The 13,329-nt window shown below is 36.2% G+C and overlaps 1 protein-coding gene across 3 annotated transcripts in view; it reads left to right on the forward strand.

Annotated features, from left to right (window-relative positions):
• Positions 1-9,856, forward strand: part of ZNF583 (zinc finger protein 583) — a 20,508-nt gene extending 10,652 nt beyond the window's left edge. For all 3 annotated transcript variants that reach the window (XM_011996996.1, XM_011996997.1, XM_011996995.1), the window contains one exon: positions 8,164-9,856. In XM_011996996.1, coding sequence (XP_011852386.1) covers positions 8,164-9,641 — 1,478 coding nt within the window. In that variant the 3' untranslated portion in view covers positions 9,642-9,856. The remainder of the gene's footprint in view (positions 1-8,163) is intronic.
• Positions 9,857-13,329: the final 3,473 nt, after the last annotated feature.

Here is a 13,329-nt window from a genome sequence, read left to right on the forward strand (position 1 = left end):
AGAGACGGGGTTTCACCGTGTTAGCCAGGATGGTCTCGATCTCCTGACCTCGTGATCCGCCCGTCTCGGCCTCCCAAAGTGCTGGGATTACAGACTTCAGCCACCACGCCCAGCCGACTTTATGTTTTGAGAAGAGGATTCTGCTAAATTCTTGGGATTATTCAGAGGCTTATACACCAGCAAAGAAAAAAGAAAACCAATTTTATTTACAAGTGTGGGTAACTATAAGATGATAACACTTAATAGAAACAATCATAAGAATAGGTTGATAGGAGGAAAGATGATAAATTTGGCTGTGGACAGAAGAGGGTTATATGTATAAGATGAGGAGAGTTCCAAGCAAAGAAATGCAACATGCAACTGGTTTGAAGATAGGGTCTGAGAAAAATACTCTGATTTAGAGATGTCAGTGTGGATGAATGAGATCATTGGTCTTAAGAGTTTGAGAGATAAAGCCTGATGCTGAGGCCTTTGTGGGAGAAGTGAATCTTTGACAACTTTCTCAGTATCCTCCATGGTAAATGGCATCTCTGTAGTTTGTCTTTGGTTAATATACATATATTTTTAGATGGGGTCTTGACCTGTTGCCCAGGCTGGAGTGCAGTGGTGCACTGCAACCTCCACCTCCCAAGTTCAAGCAATTCTCCTACCTCAGCCTCCCAAGTAGCTGGGATTACAGGCATATGCCACCATGCCCAGCTAATTTTTCTGTATTTTAAGTAGAGATGGGGTTTCACCATGTTGGTCAGGGTGGTCTTGAACTTGTGACCTCAAATGATCTGCCCACCTGGGCCTCCCAAAGTGCTGAGATTACAGGCATGAGCCACTGCCTCCAGCCTGTCTTTAGTTAAATTTTATGCATTTTAATTTTTCTAGATAATTGTTCTTTTCATTTAGGTTATCAGATTTCATGAATTTGAGCAAAGTAATATACAATTATTTTTCTTTTTTTATATCTATAATGGTTTCCAATTTTAATTTCTTATTTTGTATAACTATTCTTTTTTAAAAAGAATATATTGGTCGGGTATGGTGGCTTACACCTGTAATCCCAGCACTTTGGAAGGCCGAGGCATGTGGATCATGAGGTCAGGAGTTCAAGACTAGCCTGGCCAAGATGGTGAAACCCCACCTCTACTAAAAATACAAAAATTAGCCAGGTGTGGTGTCAGGCTCCTGTAATCCCAGCTACTCAGGAGGCTGAGGCAGAGAATCACTTGAACTCAGGAGGTGGAGGTTGCAGTGAGCCAAGATCACACCACTGAACTTTAACTTGAGACTGTGTCTCAAAAAAAAAAAAATAAGAATACATGTATTATTAGGTTGCTCTGTTCATAAATAAGTTTATTTTTAAATAATTAGCTTATGGATTTATGTATTAGTATTCTTTTCCAATTTTCTGTTTTTTTCCATACTAATTCATAAAATATTTTCTCCTTACTAATTCTTTCCTTCTAATTTTCTTATTTATTTTGATCTCCATAGTGCTGAAATGAGAGCTTGATCTATTAATTTCATTCTTTTATTTAGTAATGAGATTATTAAGGACTATGAATTTTCCTCTAAGTTTGTCTTTGTCTATCTCCTGTAGATTCTGATACTTGTGTTTTTGTTACTGCTGTTCATACTAGATAATCTACCTTAAAAATTTTTTTCTTTCACCCAGAGTTGTTTAAAAGAGAGTTTTCTGGTTTTATTGTATTTGATCAGATAGTATTATTATTAAGGAATTATTTATATTCAGTAAACTGGATACATATAAATTGTACAGTTTGATGACACTTGCATATACCCATGAAACTGTCACCACAATCAAGACACATTTAGTATTTCTATCACCCCAAAAGATTGCTTGTGTCTTTCCATCTATCCTACTCTGCACTCCCAGTTCCAAACAAACATGAATCTGATCTTTGTTGTTTTTTATTAATTTGCATCTAAAGTAAATGGAATCATACAGTATGTATTTTGTTATGTCTGGCTTATTTCACTCAGCATAATGATCTTGAAATTTATCTATATTATTGCAGTATGAATGCAACATTTCATTTATCCGTTCACCTAGTGATGGACATTTGGGTTGTTTCCACTTTGGGGCTATTATAAATAAAGTTGCTATACAGCTGTCATGTACAGGACTTTGTGTGAACATATATTTTTATTTTTGGGGGGTAAATACCTAAGATGGAAGAACTGAGTTATATGATAGGTATATGTTTAACTCTGTTAGAAACTGTCAGCTTTCTGAAGGAATTATACCATTCTTCTAGCAGTGTATGAGACTTCCAGTTAATCCACATTCTCACCAAATCTTGGTATCATTAGTAGTATTTTTAATTTTAGTCATTCTAAAAGTTGTGTTGTAGTTTTAGTATGCATTTCTGGAATGACTAATAATGTTGAGCCTCTTTTCATATGCTTACTGGCCATGCATATAACATTTATGAAATATTTGTTCAAATATTTTGCCCATGTTTTATTGGATTGTTTATCTTATGAGTTGTAAGAGTTCTGTATATTGTCTTAAAACAAGTTCTTTATCATTTATATGTATTGGCTTATATGTATGCCAATTATGGCTTGCCTTTTTGTTTTTCTACTGCCACCACTGTTGGAGGCAAAGTTTGCAATTCTTGTAAAATCCAATTTATTAACTTGTCTTAGTTGGTGCTTCTTATATCTAAGAAATTCTTGCTACTCCCACGTCACAAAGATATTTTTCTAGGAGTTTTAAAGTTTTAGCATTTACATTTAGCTCTGTGAATGATTTTGAGATAATGTATGTGTCTTGTGTGAGGTAAAGGTTGAGGTTCATTTTTTTTTCCATATGGATATACAGTTGCCCCAAGACTGTTTGTCAGGAAACACTTTCTCTTCCTAATGGTATCACCTTGCTACTTTTCCTGATCATCACTTGACCATATATGTGTGGGTATAGTTCTGGAATCTCTTCTGTTCCATTGATCTATATGTCTATTGTCTCACCAGTTCCATACTGCCTTGATTACTGTAGCTTTATGGTAAGTTTTGATATCAGATAGTGCAATTTGTAAAATTGCCTTGACTGTTTTAGATCATTTGCATTTCATATAAATTTCAGAATGAAGTTGATAATTTCTACTCAAAAAACTTAGATTTTTGCTGGGATTACATTGATTCTGTACATCAATTGAAAAAGAACTGACCTCTTAACATTGAGTCTTCTAATATAAGTATGGTTTATTAAGCCATTTATTAGTCTTTAAAAATGTCTCGAAGTTGGGTGTGATGGTGTGCGCTGGTAATCTTAGCTACTTGGGAGGCTGAGTTGGAAGGATTACTTGAGTCCAGGACTTTGAGACTAGCCTGGACAACATAGCAAGACTCTGTCTGAAAAAGAAAAAGGAAAAATAATAAAATTTATCTTAAGAATATTTTGTAGTATGCAGTGTAGTGGTACTGTGTTAAATTTTTTTCCTAAGTGTTTAATAGCTTTTTGAGTGCTATAATAAATATAATTTTTTAACAATTCGGTTTTCTAATAGTTTGCCCCTAGTATGCAAAAAATGTAAATTGATTTTTGTATTAACTTTACATCTTATGACCTTGCTAGATTCATTTAATAGTTGCCCTCACAGTTATTTTGTAGGTCTATGAGGATTTTTTGGATGGACAATCATGCCATCTACAAATAGTTTTTTTTTTCCTTCTGATCCTTTGAGAATTACACCTTACACCTTAGACCTTATTTTTCTTGATGTATTGCAATGGCTAGGACCTCCTGTCTAACGTGTAATTGAAGGGGTAAGAGGAGATGTACTTGTGCTGTTCCAGTCTTAAGGGGAAATGTATTCTATCTTTACTGTTAAGTCAGTGTAAGCTGTAAGTTTTTCTTAGATGTCCTTGATCAGTTTGAAAATATTACTTTCTATGCCTGGTTTGCTGAGCATTTTTATAATAAATGGATCAGATACTATTTCTACATCTGTTGAAATGATAATGTGATTTTTTTTTCATTAACCTTTTAATATGGCGAATTACACTGATTGATTTTCAAATGTGAAACCAATCTTGCATTTTTGGGATAAACTCTACTTGGTCAAGATGATGCTATTCATATTTTCCTGGATTTGATTTGCCCAGTTTTATTAAAGATTTTGCCTTATGTACATGCGCTACATTGGTCTGCAGGTTTACTTTTATTTATTTATTTGTATATATATATTTTTCAAGACGGAGTCTTGCTCTGTCACCAGGCTGGAGTGCAGCGACTCAATCTCAGCTCACTGCAACCTCCACCTCCTGGGTTCAAGTGATTCTCCTGCCTCAGCCTCCCGAGTAGCTGGGACTACAGGCACATGCCACCACGCCTAGCTAATTTTTGTATTTTTAGTAGATGCGGGGTTTCACCCAGTTGGCCAGGATGGTCATGATTCTTGTCCTCGTGATCTGCCCACCTCGGCCTCCCAAAGTGCTGAGATTATGGGCATGAGCCACCGCGCCCGGCCTGCAGGTTTACTTTCTTAAAATTTTTTTATCTGGCTTTGGTATCAAGATAATACTGGCCTTATGAAACCAAGTTGGAAAGTGTTTTATCTTTTTCTATTTTCTGACAGTTTGGATAAAATGATATTATTTCTTCCTTAAATATTTGATAGAATTCACCAATGAAGACATCTGGGCCTGAAGTATTTTTTAAATAACAACTTTAATGGATAAAGGGTTAATCAGGTTATCTGATTTTTGTTGAATCAGCTTTGGTAGGCTGTGTCTTTCAAGAGATTTCTGTGTTTCATCTGAGTTGTTCAAGTTATTAACATTTTTTAAAAACAGCTGTACAATATGTAATGATAACTCCTCTGGTGTTGTTGATATCTGTTCTTTTTTTCTTGATAACCGATGTTTTAAAAGAACCTACTTTTGTTTTATTTCCTCTGTTGTTGTTTTTCTGTATTGTTAATTTTCTTTCTTAACTTTTTGCTTCCACTTTCCTTAAGTTTACTTTGGTCTTTTCCTCACTTCTTTTTTTTTTTTTTTTTTTTTTGAGACAGAGTCTAGCTCTGTCACCCAGGCTGGAGTGCAGTGGCCGGATCTCAGCTCACTGCAAGCTCCGCCTCCCGGGTTTACGCCATTCTCCTGCCTCAGCCTCCCGAGTAGCTGGGAGTACAGGCGCCCGCCACCTCGCCCGGCTAGTTTTTTGTATTTTTTAGTAGAGACGGAGTTTCACCGTATTAGCCAGGATGGTCTCGATCTCCTGACCTCGTGATCCACCCGTCTCGGCCTCCCAAAGTGCTGGGATTACAGGCTTGAGCCACCGCGCCCGGCCTTTTCCTCACTTCTTGAGGTAACATCTTAGATTATTGATTTTTAGACTTTTAGTTGTTTTCTAATATGAGCATTTGAAAACTAGATTTTCCTTTAAGTACCGTTTTAGCTGTATCCCTCAGATTTTGATATGTTGTATTGTCATTATCAACCAAGATATTTTGTAATTTCTCTTACTATACTCTTTGGCCCATGATTTATATGATTTGGGCCATGATATATAACCTCTATTGAGGTTAGACAGCATACTCACCTTGGTTTTGGTACTTTAGAATTTATAGAGACTTGGTTTGTATATACTTGGTTTATAGTCTATCTTATTTACTGAACACACTGTGTGCACTCGAATACATGTTGTACAAGTGTTGATTGTAGTGTTGTATAAATATAAATTAGATCAAAGTAGTTAACCCTGTTGAGATCCTCTTTGTTACTATTTTCTCGTAGTTTTGTCAGTTTCTGAGCAAAGCATGCGTTAGTTGCCTATTATGACTATAGGATTACCTATTTCTTACACTTTCAATTTTTGTGTTATGTATTTTGAGGCTTTATATTAGGTGCACACACATTAAAGATTATTTCTTTCTGGTGAATTGATCCCTTTATTACTATATGTCTCTTTATCTTTGGTAATACTCAGTTTTAAAGTCTATTTTATCTGACACGAATATAGTCAGTCTGGCCTTATGCTTACTGTTTGAATGTTACATCTTTATCTGTTTACTATTTATTTTTAATGTATTCTTATATATAATGTGAGGTTTCTATAAACAGCATATAATTGTGTCTTTCATTTTGTTGATTCCTATAAACTCTGCCTTTTAACTAAATGAGTTCATTAATATTTAATTATTTGTATAATTTGAGTTGGGTCTACTATTGTTTTCTCTTTAATATTTCTCATTAAAAAATATTTGCTCATCTCTATCTTCTTTTGGGATGTTTGAATATTTTTTATAATTCCATTTTATTTTATCTGCTGGCTTGTTGTACCTTTTTATATTATGCTTCCAGTGGGTGCTATCGTGCAGTGATGCTCAAAATGTGGTCCTGAGACCAGCAGCATCACCTGTGAATTTATTAGAAATGAAGATTCTCAGCCCTCAACCTCCACTAATTCAATCAAAAACTCTGTGCACAGAGTATAGCAATCTGTCGTTTAGCAAGTTTTATCTAATTCTGATACACTCTAAAATGTAAGAATCATGCCTGTAACGATTATAACATCCATCCTTTTCAGTCTAATGAGAATTAGTATTCATCAATGACTATACCTATGTTTTTACTTCCTTATTATAGTTTTATCAACCTAATTCTGGGTTTATTTAATTAGATCATTGCTCCTTGGCAGTCATTTCATATTTCTTTTTTGACCCATGAGTCTTCAGAATTTAATTTTCATGTTGACTTTCTATAGGGCATTCATGAGTGTGATTTGCAACTGTTTAGAGAGGAAAGTGGAATCTGGAAGGGCACTGAGGCAGCACAGTGGGAGTCAGCAGCCTCAATTTAAGTATGTTGCCTTCAGATTCTTTTCCTTCCAAATATCATTATCCACTATAACATTTTAGTGGTAATATTCCATTTGATTTCAGACATTTACCCCATTCATGCAAGCGTGTCATTCTAATAAGAGGATGAATTAGTGTGATGTTTTATGTATTATTGATTCAGTATTTATTCCAAAGATACTAAGCATCTTCTATCTTTCCAGGCTATTTTAGGCAATGGGTGTTCAAGGGTGAGAAAAAAAGTTCCTACACATGAATGTTTACATTCTAATGAGAATAGAGAGTAAGTTAACATGTAATATGATATTAAATAAGTTAGGTGCTGTGAAGTGCAAAGCAGGAGGAAGGGGAGTATGGAATACTTCATATTGGATGTTCAGCAAAGGCCATACTGAAGAGGTAATATGTGAACAGAACCTCAAGTGAAGAAGTGCACTGAGAGAAGGGATCAAGCAGGTATCTGTGGAAGGTGCTTTTCAGGCAGAGAAATGGCAAGTCTGGTGTTCCTAAAGTGGAAATATAGTGAATACCCATATGACTGAAGTGGAGGAAGCAAGCAAGAGAGTAGTAGAATATAAGATCAGAGAACACCAGGTCATGTAGAGTTTTATAAACCAGGGTAGGAATTTTGGCTTTATTATAAACATAGTACGAAACTACAGGAAAATCTTAAGCAGAAAAATGAAGTGATCTGATTTGGAACTGAACACGGGAAGGCAGATTAAGTTCTGTGCTAGTTTAGTAAGACCAAGCAGTTTAATAGAAAACTACTCTTATATGAAGGCATCTTAGCTTCAGGGATCAATTGAAAATTTACATATGGTTGGAATTTGTTACATAGAAAATGATTTTCAGGAAGACTTTTTTCTAACTGCAGATGTTTACCCACAGAGTTTTATGAACAATATGAACAACCATAAAGTTTTACATGTATCCTAATAAGGATATTAATAGTGCCTAGTGTTGTTTTTAGGCCTGTGATTCCAATGGAGTTTTTAAATCATGTTAACATCATAAAACTGGCTTATTAAAGATAACTTAGCTTGAATGCAGGATAACCTATGATAAGAGAGGACAGGTGTTTGAAGTCTGTTATTAACTTTGATATAAAAAGCTGATTATGATTTTGGATGACCACCTTGTTTTGCTCTTCTTATATTTACCTTACTGGTTGTCAATGATTATTTCCTTAATCAACTCTCTTAAATTCTTATTATTTATAATGTCATTATTTTAGAATGCATTATAAGCTTTTAAATCCTTTAACTTGTTATGTATTTTATTCACATGTTTAAGTTTCTTCTAGTGAATTAAATACAAAAGACATTTGTTTCTTGATATCTTTTAGATTGGGAGTATGTATTTAAAAACAGTGAATTTTCATCAAAGCAAGAGACATATGAAGAATCATCCACAGTTGTGACAGTGGGAACAAGACATCTTAGTTATAGCCTTGACTACCCCAATTTGAGAGAAGACTGTCAAGGTAAGGACTGGTATAAGAACCAGCTGGGAAGTCAAGAGGTACGTCTTAGTCAATTAATCATCACTCATAAGGAAATCCTTCCAGAAGTTCAAAATAAAGAATATAACAAATCTTGGCAAACATTCCACCAGGATACAATCTTTGATATACAACAGAGTTTTCCCACCAAAGAAAAAGAACATAAGCATGAACCACAAAAGAAAAGTTACCGGAAAAAATCTGTTGAAATGAAACATAGGAAAGTCTATGTAGAAAAGAAACTTTTGAAATGTAATGACTGTGAGAAAGTCTTCAACCAGAGCTCATCCCTTACTCTTCATCAGAGAATTCATACTGGAGAGAAACCCTATGCATGTGTTGAATGTGGGAAAACGTTCAGCCAGAGTGCAAACTTGGCACAACATAAGAGAATACATACTGGGGAGAAACCCTATGAATGTAAAGAATGTAGGAAAGCCTTCAGCCAGAATGCACACCTGGCCCAACATCAGAGAGTTCATACTGGAGAGAAACCCTATCAGTGTAAAGAATGTAAAAAAGCCTTCAGCCAGATTGCACACCTGACTCAGCATCAGAGAGTTCATACTGGAGAGAGACCTTTCGAATGTATTGAATGTGGAAAGGCCTTTAGTAATGGTTCATTTCTTGCTCAGCATCAGAGAATTCATACAGGAGAGAAACCTTATGTGTGTAATGTGTGTGGGAAAGCCTTTAGCCATCGTGGATACCTAATTGTACATCAGAGAATTCATACTGGAGAGAGACCCTACGAATGTAAGGAATGTAGGAAAGCCTTCAGCCAGTATGCACACCTTGCTCAACATCAGAGAGTTCATACTGGAGAAAAACCTTATGAATGTAAAGTATGTAGGAAAGCCTTCAGCCAAATTGCATACCTTGATCAACATCAGAGGGTTCATACTGGAGAGAAACCCTATGAATGTATTGAATGTGGGAAGGCCTTTAGCAATAGTTCATCACTTGCACAACATCAGAGAAGTCATACTGGAGAAAAACCCTATATGTGTAAGGAATGTAGGAAAACATTTAGCCAGAATGCAGGCCTTGCTCAACATCAGAGAATTCATACTGGAGAGAAACCTTATGAATGTAATGTTTGTGGGAAAGCCTTTAGCTATAGTGGATCTCTTACTCTACATCAGAGAATTCATACTGGAGAGAGACCCTATGAATGTAAAGATTGCAGGAAATCTTTCAGGCAGCGTGCACATCTTGCTCATCATGAAAGAATTCATACTATGGAGTCATTCTTGACTCTTTCCTCTCCCTCACCCTCCACATCAAATCAGTTGTCAAGACCTGTAGGTTTCATCTCCTGAATATGTCTGAAATCTCACCTCTTTAATCCATTTCCATTCTATCATCCTTGTCCAATGCACATTAATATATTTGACATGGGATACTCGAGTAGCTTTCCAATTGGTCACCTTGTATTCACCCTTGTCTGTGTCAGCTGTCCACATTGCAGCCAAATTTGTATTTTAAAAAAATATGTTGAATATCATTTCTCCCTCATTAAAATTCCTCAGTGGCATCCCATAGTTTTTAAGTTAAAGTACACATTCTTCAAAATAGCCTAAAAACCTAGCCTCTAACACCTTGTTCCAGGCTACCTTCCAAAGTTCCTATCTTGTGTCACTACCCATCTCATTCTCTGAATACTTATCCAGGATTAAGACACATTTTCCAGAACCAAAAAGATCTGGGTTCCAATCTTTGCACTTCCATTTTCTGCTCTCTAATTTGGGGGCAGCATTTTGTGCTTTGTAAGCTTCAGTCTGATTTATAGTGTGGGAATAATAATGGTTCTACCTCAAAAGTTAATAGAAGAATGAAATAATGCATGTAAATTGCTCAGCAGCGTGCCTAGCATAAAGTAATTAAACATTAATGTAAAGTAAAAAGATAACCATACTATACGTAGAAGAGCCGATCATCTCGGCCATGATTATCTCAGAAATAAAAAAGAGATGCAGCAGCTCAGGACTGAGAGATTGTGAAGTTTTTTTTTTATTAGGAATGGTAGGCATTTTTCTAAAAGTAGGTAAGGAGAGTATCTAATACAGTAGGATTGACATTAGAGTCCGTCATATAGGGTAAAATGGTGGCTTCTATCTCAGCATTGACTAGATATTTAACAGTTCTAAGAAGCTAATGTCCTATTTTAAAAGTCTTTTTTTTTTTTTTTTTTTTTTTTTTTGAGATGGAGTCTTGCTCTGTTGCCCAGGCTAGAATGCAATGGTGCAATCTTGGCTCACTGCAACTTCTACCTCCCAAGTGATTCTCCTGCCTCAGCCTCCTGAGTAGCTGGGATTATAGACATGCACCACCATGCCTGGCTAATTTTTGTATTTGTAGTAGAGACAGGGTTTTGACATGTCGGCCAGGCTTTTCTCTAATTCTTGACGTCAGGTGATCCGCCTGTCTTGGCCTCCCAAAGTGCTGGGATTACATGCGTGAGCTGCCGTGCCTGGCATAAAAAGTCATTTTTTAATTAGACAGTTTACTGAGATGTATTCATCATTTACATGTAAACAAAGGCAAAATCAAAATTAAAAAGAAGTCGTGAAACAATCAGTAACCAATGAAGAGTAGAAAATTAAGTTTGAACCCCTTTTCTAAATCTGGGTAAATGAGTTATATCAAACCTATGTCATTTAAACTAATAAAGGTTGTTAAATTACTAAAATTTCAAAACTAGTGAAGAAAAGAAACCAAAACTGTAGGTGAGTTCTCATAAACTGGCCCACAAACATGTTTGATTCTGTATGCATGAAGTTTAAAATACATGTGAATACCTTCAGCAGACCATGTGTTTTCCCTTTCTCAAACATTCAGACCACTCCCTGATCCTTTATATCTGACCTTTTTTAATATTACTTCCTGACCCCAGAAGTCTTTTGGCATATAATCAATGCAATAATCAATTCACATATGACTATAGATACAAACAGAATGATGAAAGTTTAATGGAGGATGAAAAGGAAGACAAATATTTTATCCTTTATATGGTAAGATTGATTCACTAGGCTGGGCGCGGTGGCTCAAGCCTGTAATCCCAGCACTTTGGGAGGCCGAGACGGGTGGATCACAAGGTCAGGAGATCGAGACCATCCTGGCTAACATGGTGAAATGCCGTCTCTACTAAAAATACAAGAAACTAGCCGGGCGAGGTGGCGGGCGCCTGTAGTCCCAGCTACGTGGGAGGTTGAGGCAGGAGAATGGCGTGAACCTGGGAGGCGGAGCTTGCAGTGAGCTGAGATCCGGCCACTGCACTCTAGCCTGGGTGACAAAGCGAGACTCCGTCTCAAAAAAAAAAAAAAGATTGATTCACTATCATACCGATGTCAGTAGCCCATGAATTAATCTACAGATTCTACCTAACAAAATTCTAATACATTTTATAAGGTTTTAACATGTATGTGTGAACATACATATTCACGCTGTTACACATATAAAGAAAATATATAACAAAAGTGACCTATCACATCAGTGGTTTAACAGTTTTGGAAAAATTTATTCTGCTCTATACAACAATTCATTCTTTACATATGTGAAAGTTATTTTCAAGTGGTTTGTCTAAATGTGGAACAAACAGTGATTAGAGAACTCTGTGGCACACTCTAATCATGGAATGAAAATGGCCTTCCTAAACATCACATGATGTTCAGAAGCCTCCCCACCTCCTGCCAACAAGTCATAGGTTTGACTGTATCAGAACTGTATAAAGATTTTATATGACCAAAGATAGCAAAACAAAGATACAATATTTTTTAAAGCTAAGAATGGGAGAAATTTATCGCAGCACATATAAACTATGGAATTCGTATCCTTAACATAAAATTGCTCATAAAAATCTCTTAGGAAATGATGCGTTTCTCCAGCTCATAGTCAAAGGATATGAAGAGGCAACAGGTGACCAATAAATATGTGGTAAGTACTAAATCTCCCTAGGATCAGAAGAAATACAGTTTAGGCCAATGAAATACTATTTTTTCAATATCAGATTAATAAAACTTTGCATTGAAAGCATAGAAAAAGAGATACTATGCACAAATTTAAAAGAGCATGGGTTTGTACAAACTTTCTGGTAGGCAATTTGTCAACTTCAGAATTTTAATTGGGAAAAGTAGAATTTTATTTTGAAGTTCAAAAACTCGGCACACAATGTCTTTCCCTCCAGATCCTATTATACACATAGAACAATGTAAACGATACTTTAAAAAAAAAGTGAGGCTTTTGAGTGGATGAAATAATTTTGTAAACGGCAAAACAAGGAAGAGTGTTCATTCATGAAATGTAGCAGAAGATGCTGCATGTTATATGTGAATGACTGAAGGGTTTTGAAAATGGGATCTAGTCTGCCCAAAGGATCCCTAGAGAAGTTCAAGCTTGGAGTTGGCTTCTGTACGGGCTGTGGCTTCTAAGAAGACATGACGAAAAACCTCTTAAAGCCTTTCTATGTGAAAGTTATGTCAGTAACCCTTGCCAAAAGCCTCCTTACTCTCCCCTCTCTTATATAAGTAAATTTCACAGCATTAACAAGTATAAGTTCTAACAATAAAATCTAAATGTAAATTACTAAAGCAAAACTATTAGAAAAAAATATAGTGGGATATGTTAATGACTTTGGTGTCAGACATGTCTTTCTAAAATATTCAAATACCGTAAGGGAAAAGATTGATAAAATTGACTGTGTCAAAAATTAGTGTGCTTTGGCCAGGCGCAGTTGCTCATGCCTGTAATCCTACCACTTTGGGAGATGTAGGCAGGTGGATCATGAGGTCAGGAGTTCAAAACCAGCCTGGCCAAGATGGTGAAACCCTGTCTCTACTAAAAATACAAAAATTAGCCAGGTGCAGTGGCAGGCGCCTGTGATCCCAGCTACTCAATAGGCTGAGGCAGGAGAATCGCTTGAACCCGGGTGGCAGAGGTTGCAGTGAGCCGAGATCACACCACTGCACTCCAGCCTGGGCGATAGAGTGAGACTCTGTCTCAAAAAAAAAA

This window comes from Mandrillus leucophaeus, unplaced genomic scaffold (genome assembly GCF_000951045.1).
Source record: "Mandrillus leucophaeus isolate KB7577 unplaced genomic scaffold, Mleu.le_1.0 Scaffold53, whole genome shotgun sequence".
Taxonomy (NCBI): Eukaryota; Metazoa; Chordata; class Mammalia; order Primates; family Cercopithecidae; genus Mandrillus; species Mandrillus leucophaeus.